Raw genomic sequence first — 15,700 nt, 5'->3', positions numbered from 1 at the left:
ATTGGGGCGTTTCCAATACTGGTCTTTACCTTTAATGATGAATCAAAAAAATAACAAACACGTACGCCTGGACCCCGTCTTATATACAGTTACGATTAATCGCAACTTATTTGCGATTGAAATCAATCGCAACTATGAACATAAGAGATAGGAGACCGCAAACTTGTTATTGATTGGAGGACTTGCGATTGATACAAATTAAACGCAAATCTTTGTGAGACAGGGGCCCTGGTGTTACAGTCTACTCCTCACATGCTCAAGTCAGAAAAACCAAAGACGGTCAACATAGCGCAACATGATTTGCAGACTTCTTGTTACTTCTTCTGACCAAAATACATTGATCAAAGATATTATACAGGTATTGACCGGTACGATGTGTAATATAAAACATTCTATGGACCGCCGGAGGGAGTTATATTTTGCCAAGGGGTTATATACTCAAGAAGCGTGCAGCCATGGGTTCATTGCCCGATGTCACGTTCTGTTCTATAAGTTAATTGCCCTATACTAGACTATGTAACACAGACGGTTTAACTCTCATGCCATATTTCCAAGGCACTGTAGTGCACCTTGCTTCGAACCCGGGACCTTCTTCTTACAGAACCCTCCTTGTTTGGCTGTTGCGCCCAGTGCAGGGGCATCGTTAGAGAAAGGGGCGTGATGTACATCCCTCTCAAAATCGCAACAACGGTAGAAAAAATGTTTCGATTGCGCTTGTCTGAAAATTTAGTTCGCCCCGACGCCATCTGAGCTCCCTCAAAGTAATGTGGATGCCCCTTGTTGCCCGTGATTTGACAGAGTATAATCTACTAATCTAATCTAATCTACTAATAACAAAAAAGTTCGGATTATCCCTACACTTGTCGGCACAACTAATCTGGCGCCCTCCCCCCTCTCCTAAAAACGAATATCGATGCCTCTTGTGCCCCTTATTCAAAATCATCTTCTATGATCAATAACGGACTCCATACGATGGACGCAGGATAGAATATTACGATTTAATTATGATTGTATCACTAGGGAAATGTATGATGAAAACGTTGCAAGTCACTCTCTTTTATTTTTATTTTTATTTTTGTATCTAAGTTGAGGGCTGGGGGCACGTCAAGCTACTTTGCTTATTTATGTAGCATCTAATATATGTTAATTATGCATTAAATATATTTGTTTAATTTTGTTTATTATCTGTATAAAACAATATACACTGAAAATATTGTATCAAACCAAATAATGTTCATGAAAATGTATGATGAAAAAAAGAAAAAAGATGCAGAAACCAATAAATCAAATCAAATCAAATCAAATCAAACAGCGAACCACAGGACCCTGCGAGGTTAAAAAAGATGATGAATGTCAACAAGGCTTTGATGTCCATTCATTCGTTCTTTCTTAATACGCACATCTTGCTCATACTTACTTACTTACTGACTGATTTATTCAATTACTTACTTACTTAATTATTAACTTACTTGCCTACTCACCTTTTACTTACTCACTTACGTATACTTAATTACTAACTTACTTGCCACCTTACCTACTTACGTATTTACTTACTTCAATTACAAAGTTACTCATTTAATCACCTACTCAATTACTTTCGTACGTACTTCCTTATTCCATTACTTACTTACCTACTTGTTTGATTCGTTCGTTTGTGTGGTTGCACACTTGAGTAAACAAAGTTTAAAAAATTAGTCACTGTTTTAATTAAAGCCCCACTGTCCTACTTGTAGCTACTTGCTCTCTCTATATAGAAAACTTCCCCAATCGGTGCCTGCTGGTCCCTCATCCATGATCCTCTATTTCTTATGTTATTTGAGAGCTGAGTTGATGAGATAGCCACCTGTCAGTGACCTCGCTGTGTGGTCTAAGCCCTCCTGGCCACACTAGTGTTGATAAGCTTTAACGGAGGGGTATATTAAAATAGATACAAGTCAATCAGATGAAGATCTAAAAAGAATACCAATGTTTATATCAAAAGTAAAAGGGTAGTTATGAGATGACGGTAAAATAGGACAATCAATTCGAGGAAGGTTTCCATTACCATGATTAAACTTTGATGAGGTACTAACTTCATGTTATTGTCTTACAAAATTAAGCGCAAACCCTTGTTTATTCTGGAAATAATGTTTTGCAACAATTTAAAAAAAAATCATTGCTCCCAACCGCATCGAGATCGGAATTAGAGCCACTCGGCACACCAAAATAGAATGGGTTAAGTAGGATTAAACACTCATCCTGTTTAGCAGACATTAATCATATCAGGACTGATCTAAATGAAGATTCTCACACCGTATAAACAAGACAGACATTCTATGACCCCCTGCATCGAATGCGTCTTCCCTTTGTGTATAGAAAAACTCCCAAAGTCATGTTTATGCATGCTGGGTTTATTTAGGGTATTTTATGTGATTTGCAAAGGGCGGTGCTAGTGTGTTTTGAAAAGAACACAGGTCTTAAAATTAAGCAAATTAATATTTAAGGTTCTCACGTCTTTTTGATAATAAAACGCGAAGTGTCTATATACCGTCTTTTACAAAGGAAAATATTTAAATCAACAATAAAATCCCATCATTATAAAGACTGATCTCAGAAAATCACACTGTATAATGAGACAGTCCTGCTATGTTGTTTACATGAAGGTCTTCCCTTTATGTCATAAAAAACCAAGTCATTTACATTACGTTTACATTACATGTATACAGAGATATTTTTGTATAAATATGGTTTGCAAGGGGCGAAGCCAGTATGTTTTTGAAAGGGATAAAGTTCTCAAAATTAAGTAAATTAATATTAAAGGTCCTTGCATTTTTTCTGAAGCGTTAAGTAGGTATTATCTCTGACAAGCAAAAACAATTAACAATGCACTCATCCATATCAAGACTGATCTAATTAAATGATTTCACACCGTAAAGGTGTCGTGGTCGAGTGGATATGTCACCGGACTGTGGATCGCAAGGTCCGCGGCTCAAGTCCCGCCGCGGCATTAATGTCATTTGACAAGACATTAATCTACATATTCCACACTCGACCTAGGTGAGGCAAATGGGTACCTGGCAGGAATTATTTCTTAGAAATGTTAAGAACGCCTTATGGCAGCCAATCTAAAGCCGGCGTAATAATTTCAAAAGCTCTTTGGAAGCGCATAGAGACGTTATAATGACTTGTGATAATGCGCTTTACAAGAACAGAATATTTTTTTTAAATCAAAATGAGACAATTCTATGACCCCTGGGGATAGGTCATCCGGATTGTGTTGAGAAAACCTATCATTTACGAACAATTTGAATGTACATGCATATTTTATATTATTTGCAAGGGACGGTGCTAGTGTGTTTCTTGAAACAGAAGTCTCAAAAATAAGGAATTATACAAGTTTTTCAAAAAGGTTCTGTCGTCTTCATTGTGCCTAAAAAATCTCAGACAATCAGTGCATCCCCTTCAAATAAAAACCAACAGTATTGAATAAATAAACATTTTAAAACGACGAGAGGTTCTCGCCTTTGTTTGAAGTGCTCCGTTTCTTTCAAGTGATTAGCACCAAAATCTATTTGAATAACGTCATGAGTTTTTGTATGCAAGAATAATGCACACTTAAAATGAGGGTGATGTTCTCATGCTTTTTTTTACCTTCCTTTTTGTAATTCTGCTTTTCTCCCTCTCTCTCTCTCTCTCTCTCTCTCTCTCTCTCTCTCTCTCTCTCTCATTTAAGGGGAATAGGCCAGCACACTGTGTCCCAATTTAACGCCGCCCCTGTGATTTTCTTTAATACTTTCAGAAGAGTATATGCGCATCAAATTAAATGGCAAGCAAATCACTTCAGATACTGATTGGCAACGATTTCATCAACAAATAAACAATTTTTTTTTATTCATCAATAATTTCTGTTAAAAAGGGGGAAATCAGACATGTAAGACAAATTTTGCGCCAAGTTAGTTTGTCCACGAGTCAGTACAGACATTAAAAGATGACGTATTTTCATTTTCGCATTGTAACGTTTATTTATGAATTTCTGTATTTGCTTTTTCTATTTGAAGTGTTTTCATTTTATTTTTAAACTATTTGGTGTATGCCCTTAATCAGGAGCATGCATGATGAAAATCAGCTTTACTTTCATGTTTATATCCTGTTTTTAAAACATGAAAAGACTACACCAACAGTCCTTTTCAGGACTAAACACACTCAAGAAAGAAAGATTATCGAAAGTCCTTTTGAGGACTTCCCAAATCCTCCCTTTCTCTCACATGGTACAACCGCAAGCCTATACTGTGTATAAAAATGGTAGTAAAAATAGTATAGGAACTTCAGCATTATTAATTCGAGGGAATAATTGTGTTGAATACACGCGTTATAAAGTTGAATCATGATTGAGTTTCTTAATGGTATTTAATTCAGGGGTAGGCTATAATGTAGTTATCACAACGGACGTACTCTAGGGCGGACTATCATGAGATAGTCGATAGACTTTATTGTAATGTATTACTTCCTAACAGCATAGGCCTACCTCTAAATAGTCCAGTAGTTCTATTTTACTTTCAATGCTGGACAATCGCCAGACCATTAGAATCGTCAATAGTTCCAGACATTCAGTTCTTTGAAGAAGAAATGGAACAAGTTGGCAAAGTTGCTAAATAATTTTCAATACAAGGGTATCGTCAATGGGCTTCTTCTGCTATCTCAATGTCGATTATGTCATTGTTCTAGATCGAAGTTGTTTCACCAAATAAAAAAAATATATAAAAAGGAATGTCTGTCGTGAAAATATACAAATCGGAATTCATTGTAATGATTCTACAACAAACGCTATTCAAATGATTACAAACATTATTAAAATTATTACGCAGCAAATGTTATTAGAATAATTATATAGCAAATGCTATTATAATGATTATACAACTACAAGTTAATTGCAGTGCGCCATGCAGGTGTCAAGTCTGACAGACATGAGCGCCATACAATAACCCACAAATATTATTATTATTATTAACATGATCACAAAGATTTTCAAGAAATTAAGGTATAAAGCTATACCAAAAGCCTTTCGCATTACTTTAAAAATTACAATAACATATAATGTAATCAGAAGATGATTTCTAGGGAATACAGTTATTATCAATAGGGTAATAAAATTGCCCTTGAGTTGAGTTCTTGAAAGTCTGTACGATCGAGTTAACAATACTTTGGCAAATTTCTGCGCTTAATTTCACAGCCTACATGAATTCAATTCAATTCAATTCAATTTTCAATTCAAATTTATTGGTCCAGAAGAAAATTCATTGCGTTTACATGCATAGTAAATAAAATGTACATGTGACATTATACATACAACATACAACGAGTATATAATTATATAGAGAATGAACATAATTTGTAGGACTTTAACATTCACATTTACAGGTATTTTCTCGTAATTTACATTATATTCACTGTTTGTCCATACATCCAGAGTAATTACCAACACGAAATAATATCCTATATATTTCTTTGGCGAAATAAGTCTTAAGAAGAGCCAATGGAGCAAATATCGGATCAAACTTAATATTCAAAGGAGGAAGGAGCTCAAAAAAAAATCGTGCAATATTGTTGTCAACACGAGCAATTTCACTTTTGTCCATCACCTATATACGAATATTGCAAATCTCTTCTTATATCTCCATGCAATAAGTAATCCAAACCTGAGTTCTATATAGAATTTACAATAGGGTATTGAAATTAGCCTTGGTTTGGTTTCTTGAAAGTATTCTCGATCGTATTATTCTGAACTCGCTGTTGTTTTCTGCCATCTTTTCGTTTTATTTTGTTATTGTTATATTTTGTTCAGTAATTTTGTTTCTAACTATGTAAATTATTTGTAAATATTGTGATTTCTTTGGATTTTTCAATAAAAACATTTTTTTTTTAAATTAAAAAAGTAATTACGATAAAAGTTAGATAATACATGACGGTATTATGCAGGAAGGGAGGGAGAATGTCAACTTGGATCCAGTATTAAAGAGGACGATAAAAATAGTATGACTGGAACGTGAAGGAAGGAATCGCATTGGGGTCGTGACTTAAACATGAAAAACTCTCCACAAGCCTGAACAACGTTTTTGAGATTGAATTAAATTGAAATATGTCCATTTAGTCATCTTATAATGAGCTATCGTAACAGCGCATATCAGCAAAATAACAGGGAACACCAGCTAGATCATTATACCTGTTAAGTGGCGCATGGCACTGTTTTATTCAAAACAACTAAACGTTAACCCGTTATACTTGATTACAAACTCATGGTGATAGTTAGGACAGACAGAAAAATGTTACAAATTAAAACAAACGTGTAAGAAAAAAGAGAATAATCTGAGGATTCTAGATTTTTTTTCAGATTATAAAAATGTATAAAAAAGTATAAAAATTGAGTATGATTTCCAATAAAAATATAGCGAAAAAATTATTTAAATGCGAATACTTTTTTTTTTTTTAGCAAGAATGCCTTTTTGAGCAAGAATGCCTTTTTGAATCATTCGAAAAATACATAACTTTATAGCACTCTAATATAAAATGAGCACCAAAAGCGAGATACCATACCCGGTGTGTCAAATTCAAATGAATGTCGTAATGATTATGCAGTAGTTCAAAAAGTTCTTTATTGATAAGGGAAATACAAATAAATTGTCTTACTTATTGCAGACGTGATGCCGACTAATCCAATAATAACCGCACAAAAAGTTGAACAATAAACTCCTGAAAGTATCCAGCTCATTTTGGGGGATGATATTTACTCCAAAAAGTTGAAATCAAAACGTTTGACAATCTACCAATCCAATTTGTGTCAGTATATTGAAGAAATGTCCCTCGATAGTTCCTCTACAGGTATTCACCTGTGCTATGGTGCTATGTCATGTATGAGACAACTCAGACAAGCGTTTTCCTTGACAGCTTATGACTAACTGCTGATGCATACACACACGAGCATCAACAGTAGCGGGAAAGCGGCAAAACTGATTAATAAAATTGAGTGATGAGGGGGATGTTATCGAAGAGGGCGTACTGCACGAGTAAAGCATTCGATCTGAGACCTGAACCTCCCTGCTTTCAAATGAGAAAATAATTAATTGCCAAGTGCCTTGCTGGATTTGTTTTTCAATATTTCAGTAAGAAATTATGTTGGATGAGAAGGATATATAGGATACCGATTCTTCAATTCCTTTTCTCTTACTGAGTGTCCATCTATATCGAGCTGAAATCTCTTTTTTTCTTCTTCAAGGTACAAGTAGAGAGGGGGGGGGGGGGGGTTGCGGACGGATTATCCTACAAATTAATAATGAGAATGCATATCAAGGACTCAAATATATGCATTTTTAGGGGCCGGCATATCACGACAAATTAAGAAATGCCTACAGTTTATTTATACTGTCACATGGGAAATAACCATAATTATATACCGTACATGTATGTTCGCGTTTATGGTATATACGTGAGGGATTTGGCCAACCAATCCTTCATGCACCTATAGTTGATAAGTCATCGGTGTGTCATAGCTTGACCTTGACCTAACTCATCGGCTAAATATACACTTCTTTACAGATTTATAGCAATGATAAAAATACGGAATCTCTAACAAAATCGTTGATGATAAAGATTGGCCTATCACAGACTTTTTTTTCCTCATAGATTATTTCCTTCTTCATGAGAAGGGCGTTTACTTTTAAGGTAATATACTAGTTCATGCGGTTTTCAAACACGCAGATCGAGATTTGATAGTTATGGGAAATGGGAGAGAGAGGGGGGGGGGGAGACGGGGAAAGAGAGAGAGAGAGAGAGAGAGGGGGGAGGGAGACGGGGAAAGAGAGAGAGGGAGAGAGAGAGACCGAAATTGAGGGCGGGTTTCAGAGTTTTATTGGATATATAGTCCCTATATGTGAACACTTAGGTTCTCAGTAGAATAAGTAACTAATGGTTTATCTGGCTGCCGGTTTGTTCTTTATTATTTATGTAAGCTCTCCCATATACATATTTCTATCCCATTTTATCTGGGCAGTTCTTTAATTCTTTCGCCCTCTATCTCTTCAAATACAATTTTCATGTGTTTTAAAGGCCCACTGCACTACTTGTAGCTACTTGCGCCCTCGATATAACAAACAATGCCTAATCGGTGATCATTGGTCCCCCATGATCCTCTTTTTCTTATGTTAACTGAGAGCTGAGTTGATGAGACAACCACCTGTCCAGTGACCTTGCAGGGCGCTCTAATCCCTCCTGTAAACTACGGCAGATAACCTTTAACAAAGCACTCTCTCTTATCCCTCCATTAAATCTCTTCATTTTCCATCACTCATTAAAGCTAAACTTTAGTACTGGTAATGCGATTGCATTGTGAAAGAAAAGGTGTGGAAAGGATCAGAAAAAGTTGATCATGTAGAATGTAAGTATTGGTGTGCACTGCAAGGTTCTAGAGTCATCAAAATCATAATAAATTTGACCGAGTTTTGGTAAAGTAACACGCACCGTACACAGAAAGCTATATATGGGACAACACGCATGTTGTCGGGGCTGGTACTACCTTGATTTCCTTGTCTTTCTATGCTCATTACTCAGCCAGTATACATTTTCTTCCAAAATTGTTTGGCACATGACATTTATTTGTAATCTTGAACATTCGGTGTAAGTTTCGTTTGATTCTGTGAGAATTCATTTTCTTTTTTTTACCAGTACTGGAGTTTATCTTTAAACTTTTGTTCTTTTACCATTGTTCGTGATCTCTCTCTTTCTCTCCCCTTCTCTCTTATACACATAATCCCTTTGCTTGATAATCTAAACATTCGACCCTCATTTCACACTGTACGTTTCCATCTCTGATGAAGAAGAAGCAGAAGAGAAAGGAGGTGGAGAATATAAGGAAGAATAACGAGAAGAAATATTATTACCCTGACATAATATATCTATAATTTCTCTCTTCAATTAGTCAACATTTCTTGCCGTTTCCTGATTTTCTCTTAGATCCATCATTATACATCGTCCTTGTTTTCACGAAGTGACGGTAGTGAGGAAAATCGTAACGCAAAGTGAATGCAATTTTTTTTCACTACCGTCACTTCGTGAAAACAGCGACGACATGTAAAACTCTCTTACAAGACAATATCTCTCCCTGTAATATTGGTTCACTTTCTGCCTTCTTTCTTTCTCAACATCATTCACAAGTCACAACTACAAAGTCAAAAAAATCCATCTGTCTCCTTCCTCATTCCAACATCCCATAACCTCAGAAACATCACCATACGCACTCCCCTTGACAGCAACAGCTTATTGAAACTCTGCAAACTTTATCACAATTGTATCTTATGGACACCTCTTATTTTCTATCTTTGACAAAACTGTGACTCTCCTTGTACCACATACATGTTTAGTGGAATGCCTTTACAACAAATGCTTATCATAGCAAGGTAATTTTACCAGCCCCACTTCTTTTCTTTTGTTTTGTTAAAGCCCTTACATAAGAAGTTTTCATAAAAAGAAGCAAAAGAGGGTAACTTCCTTGTTCAAAATGAGTTTGTTACAACAAGCTTCCACAGGACTACTTTTACAAAGCAGGGTTCGTTTCATCATGTGCTTAGTTACAAAATGGATACCCGCCCTAGAGACGCAAGATGAAAAGAAGAACTCCTCTAAACCAAATTCATTTTTGTCATCACAGCAAGAATCAAATTCTGTGCCTTTATTCAGATGTTATAACAAACGTGGAAGAAAACCATAGCCCGATGTTGTTCTCCTTCGTGATGTTCACCAGGCTTGTAACATGGTTGCATCTAAGCGTCGGCGATGGTGACCTCAACCTCGACACCAGGCTCGATGCTGATAGAGGTCTGTATTAAAGTTCAAAGGTCAAGGATCAATAACAAAGTAAAAACTATGTATCACAATTGAATACAGTCTATGAAAAGCATTGTGTGTGAAAGAAAACAAAGAACTATCAATTAAATTACATATTTCTTACAAAATTAGGATAATCAATACAGAGATTGAAATACTAGGAAAATGAGATGGTGTGATATTTATGTATCTTATTTACCTATTATAAACAATATTTTTGCATACACGTTTTTGAGCGATTGTCATAAGACAGTAAGATGACGATTGTAACAATGCAACAAATCTGCTTGTGGTAAACTGGCATTCTTCATTTATTTCCAGGTCCATATCTACCACTTTCTTCCCCCCCCCCCCCCAGACCCCAATTCCTACATGCATTGTCCTCACAACTGTCCAATCTATATGCAAAGTATCATAACCGAAGTCCAGACTCACTGAACCTGAATATAACACCATATGCCACTCATACCATCCTCGTAAAAAAAGAAAACAGAGAAAAGAACATTTCCTCGAGTCCAATAATTATTGGTGAAAAAAGGATACGATCTGCTTGACGATCTCAGAGGGGCTCTCCAGGTCGATGAGACGTTTGTGGATGCGCATCTGGAAGCGATCCCAGGTCTTGGACCCTTCACCACAGGGTGTCTTCCTGGTGGTGATACGCAGGGTCTTGGTCGGCATGCGGACCGGTCCCTTCACCTTCAGGTTCTTCTCCTGGGCTCCGCGCTTGAGATCTGCGCACACCTTCTCCAGGCTCTTGACATTGCGGCTGGTGAGGGTGATGCGGATGCGATGGGCTGGGACTTCCTCCACTGGCCCCTTCATTGGATCCTTGCTGTAAGCCTACGGTGAGAGAGAGAGAAGGATGACAACATTTTCAAAGGTGATATTACTTTTCTTTTTTTTTCTTCCTCGACCACCCTCCCTTAAGTAAAAAAAAAAAAAAGTTTCGGGGGAAAACCCATTGGCATCGCAAAACATTGAGTAAAAAAAATTGGGAAAAAAATGGAAAATAGGGACAAGGGTAAAAATCAGGAAAAATGGGTAAAATTGGGAGGAAAATAAAAATTGGTTTCCTAAATCCGGCAATTATCAGGCCTGCTTTTTACATGTCGTACCAAGGGTCTACTGCAATAAGTGTCTTTCCTCAACAAGAGATCCCACCAGGCCAAATTCACGAGTTTTAATTTAAACCCTCACCTGAGTCTATCGACTACTGAATGATCTCATTGCCATAATAACTTATCTAAGCAATTTATCATTACGGTTGTTAACTTCACACACACACACGAGCACCTGCACCTCATAGTCGGTACGGACTACAGTATGCGATTGCAATTGTATTGTGCGGTAGTTTGCCATGAATCCCAAGAGAAAGTGTACAGAATTATAAGTCTTTGTTTTTAGGAAAAATACTCAAAAAAGGATTAGAAAATTGACACGAAACAGGTTAGAATTCATGACCATTATTTGAACAATTGATGAAGATTTAGCCAATTTTTGGTATGTTTTAGTAGGGTAACTCCAGGCCGGAATTGTCCAAGTATGGATATGATTCTGAATTAATTAGCGCCAATCTTTTTTGGAACGGACGCAAATATGCAAATCTTTTGTCAAATTTTCCCTAATTTCACACCAAATTCCCCCCAAAATTCCATCTCTCGACAATTTAAAGTTCCTCTTTCCATGGGTGACATCAGATTTTCGAAATCTTTCCGATTTTTAGCGATAGCGAACTATGGACTCGCACCACCACCACCACCACCACCACCATCATGCACACAATATTTCGACTGTCTACACTGCACTACACAGGCATTGCCATAGGCATGGCCATAACCTAGACACACGTGAGCGCTTTCATCAGTCACCCAGTCACACAATCACTGGCACTCATTCATGGATAAATTCTGTCGTTTTGGTAGATTTTAAAACTAACATTTTATTGTAGAGGTCTATATCATCTCTAAAATATTCATACCATGTTTTATGTATGCTAGCAGACTTAATCAACTCTGAATTTGGCAGAAATTGAACAGAGGTGAGCTAGCGGCTTTTCGTCGGTGTTCAGTGAACGAGCGCCGATCTAAAGAGAACTCAATACATGTGAATTCTATGCAATTCGTATTGGACGATGAGTCCACACAAACATCAAATAATGCGCATGGCTAAATTTCCTATCGCTTTGTCCACGTCTATGTACTTTCTGTATCAATATATGTGCAGTGGAAACAATCCTAAATTGAATCAGTAATTTTATTTTGAAGAAGAGGTTTATTAAAATTATATCAATATAAATGTTTCATTAAAATTTTAAATTTATATTTAAATTTATATTCATATTTTTAAAGGTATTAAAATTACCTTGTAAAAGAAAATATACGTATATAATCATGCTAATTTTAAAATATAGTAGCTTGAGCCTAGAAACGTTCCTACTCTACCAACCGACAGCAAAATCGGCCCAATTTATCTTCGTTCAACTAGTGTTTGATGTCTTCCTATAAATAACCAAAGTGCAGTAAATTACTCTGACATAGGGCCTACTGCCCCTCATTCTGATAGTTCATTTTGTCTAATTTCTTTGTATTGTATGATACTGATGATGATGATGCTCTGCGGTATTTAATGTATTCAGAAATTAAGTATGTCTTATAAACAGGACTGCTTTTAAATATTATTGAATGAATCGAATTTATTGATTCATCTATCTGCATACAACTGCATACAAAATTCTTTTTCCATTTTTCTTTTTTATGCGTCAGATTCATGTGTGCAGAGACGGCGCTCCGGGGGGGGGGGGGGGCACAGAGCCCCCACTTTTTCAAGAACCCCAACTATAGTGCCCCTTTTTACATAGGAAAAGAGCCCCTTTAGCTTTGTAAGAAGTGCCCCTTTTTACATACAAAATACCCCTTTTACTTCAACAAGTGCCCATATTAATTTTTAAAAGTGCCCCTTCTCCTTTCCACCTCTGATAAGTGCCCCTTTTATTTTGACGCGTAACCTTTTCTTTTGACAAGTTCCCATTTTCCTTTGCAATAAGTGTCCATTTTCCATTCTCATAAGTGCCCTTTTTAATATCTAGTAATTGCCCCTTTTCAGGAACGAGAAGCGCCCCTTTTCACTTTTGATAAGCGCCCCCTTCACCTCTAATAATAACCCTATTCAAATCTGAGAGGTGCCCCTTTTACTTTGACAAGTGCCCCTTCCCCCTTTTAATAACTATACCCTTTCTTAACTCGGATAAGCGCACCTTTTATTTTCACATGTGCCCCCTTTCCTTTCTAATAAGAGCCCCGGCTTTTCCTTATGATAAGCACCCCCATTTAAAAAGGAGCCCCTTCCCCTTCTCATGAAAATCCCCCAAGTATTGCTCGCTACGCTCGCTCGTATTCATAGATGTTATGTTACTTATCAAAGGTCTTTTCAGTCTTCTGTTGTGAGAATGTGCTTATAACCCCATAAGGATTAAGGATTGGGTTTTCCCTCTTTATAAGATGTAATGTTTTGCTCTGCGACCTCACAAATCTTAATTTTATTCCTCGCTCGCTTTTCTAGCTCGCAAATGAATTTTCAGACCATCACACCTAACTGCAAGGTATGATGCTTAAGCAATATCCGATAAAGAGAAATATTGAAAACAAATATTGAAATCATCCCTGATAATGTGATCACAATTATAGGGGTATATACCAATGTCTAACATATATATTTTCGTTTTGAGATTTCCTTTTGAAGGTGCCTCTTTTTTTCAGAAAGTGCCCTTTTTTGTTAGTATGATATATCATATATGCAAGAGGAGAGTTAGACGTGGAGCCTATGGAGGTATGGAAGGAAGGGGGTATAAGTCAGGAAGGGGGAGAGAGAGAGAGATAGTCGATCAGAGACTCATTGAGAGAGAAACTGAGAGAGAGAGGAAGAGAGACAGAGAGACAGAGAGAGAGAGACAGAGGGAGAGGGAGAGAGGGGGAGAGAGAGAAAGGCGGTGACTGAGAGCAGATGCGGTTTGGGATTCTCTGGCGTTGTAGGGGCAGCGAATTTTTTTTCCGTACTCGAGAGGGCAAATACCCCATGTGCGCATGCGCGTGGACTTCTCTGCTACTTCCCATACGAAATGTACATGTATTCGCATCTACTGTGCACGATTCGCGTTCTACGAGTAAACGATGGCATAGTAGTCTTCAAACACAGACCCTGATTTGCCAGTTTGACAAAACAATTACGCATATATCGTGCGTAGCAATAGTACTAGTATTCAAGTCTGAGTAGTTGTATGATTCAGACATTTTAGTGCTTACAGAAATGCATCCCAAATTGAATAGCATGGTATAGTAGTCTGCAAGCACAGACGCTAATCGGACAGTTTGACAACATAGTGTCTTGAGTAGTGCTTTATATTCAAATATGTGTAGTTTTATGATTCAGACCCTACTGGTGCGTGTATTGGAAAGGCATCTCAACTTGCAGAGTGGCATAGTAGTCTGCAAGCACAGACGCTAATCTGACAGTTTGACAAAATAGTGTTATTCAAGTCTGAGTAGTTTTATGATTCAGACCCTACTGGTGCGTGTATTGGAAATGCACCTCAACTTATAGAGTGGCATAGTAGTATGCAAGCACAGACTCTCCTTTGACAGTTTGACAGAATAATATAGGCCTATTGTGTATTGAGTAGTGCTTTTATTCAAGTTTTCGTAGTTTTCTGTGTTGTGCCACTGCTCTCTCACTCTCTCTCTCTCTCTCTCTCTCTTTCTCTCTCTCTAGCTCTCCCTCCAGTATGCTCGCACTCTCTGTATTACTTTTATTTATAATCATGGTCTGCTGAGAGCCAGAAGGATGTTAACTCTTAACACAACGAATGCCCTTCTGGCTCTGAACAAACGATAGTAGGCCTATATATGATAAACCCAGATTAGCGTCTGTGCTTGCAGACTACTATACCATTCTATACAAGTTGCAATGTATTTCCATATGCACTACTGGGTCTGAATCATACAACTACACAGACTTGAATAAGCACATCGCGACACATACGCATATTGATTTGTCAAACTGGCAAATCAGAGTCTGTGTTTGAAGACTACTATGCCATCGTTTACTCGTAGAACGCGAATCGTGCACAGTACATGCGAATACATGTACATTTCGTATGGGAAGTAGCAGAGAAATCATAAGTCCACGCGCATGCGCACATGGGATTTTTGCTCTCTCGAGTACGGAAAAAAAATTCGCGTAGGGGCAAGCCCATTGTATTTTATGTGTATGAAAAAGTAAACAGAAACGAAAAACACTCCACATTTAGAGACAACAATATTTGTCAACTTGACGTGATAACTTACTCATAAGTACAACAATGTTCGAAGATTTAGTATTCCTTGAAAAAAAATTCACGCCCTTCATCTTGATAATGCGTAAACTACAGCCAGAAAAGAGTTAACAATTTGATTTGTTTAATAACTAGAAAAAATGCCAAACACCCTTTCTCTGTTTACTTCATTCTTTCATTCATTCATTCATACATTCTTTTTTTTCTATCTTCATTAATCATTCATTCATTAATTTTATGCAATCATTCTTTTAACTCTCTTTATTATTTATTTATTCATTCATTCATTCAATTTATTCAATCAATTATATATTCACTGTCTAGTCTATTCGGTCTTTTTTATATACATTTTTTAATTTCTTTCTTTATTTAGTTATGTATTTATCCTTTTTTTTTATAATTCATTTATTGATCTCGTATTAGCCTACATTAGATTTTTGTTGTTTGTGTTTTAGTGGTGATACCTCTACTTGCGCAGCTAGTCGAGTTCAATATGTGTGAGTTGAGTCAGGACGAGTT

General features: G+C 36.9%; 1 protein-coding gene across 1 annotated transcript; it reads right to left on the bottom strand.

Annotated features, from left to right (window-relative positions):
- Positions 1 to 9,669: 9,669 nt before the first annotated feature.
- On the bottom strand, positions 9,670 to 11,964 carry LOC576658 (40S ribosomal protein S20). The gene is made up of 3 exons (XM_776941.5): positions 11,834 to 11,964; positions 10,396 to 10,695; positions 9,670 to 9,845 (listed from the first exon to the last, which is right to left on the bottom strand). Exons 1-3 carry the CDS (start codon positions 11,834 to 11,836, stop codon positions 9,789 to 9,791), a joined length of 360 nt encoding a protein of 119 aa, XP_782034.1. The 5' UTR covers positions 11,837 to 11,964; the 3' UTR covers positions 9,670 to 9,788.
- Positions 11,965 to 15,700: the final 3,736 nt, after the last annotated feature.

Source organism: Strongylocentrotus purpuratus, unplaced genomic scaffold (genome assembly GCF_000002235.5).
Source record: "Strongylocentrotus purpuratus isolate Spur 01 unplaced genomic scaffold, Spur_5.0 spur5_scaffold_13, whole genome shotgun sequence".
NCBI classification, from domain to species: Eukaryota; Metazoa; Echinodermata; class Echinoidea; order Camarodonta; family Strongylocentrotidae; genus Strongylocentrotus; species Strongylocentrotus purpuratus.
This window is presented reverse-complemented; position numbering and strand designations above follow the sequence as displayed.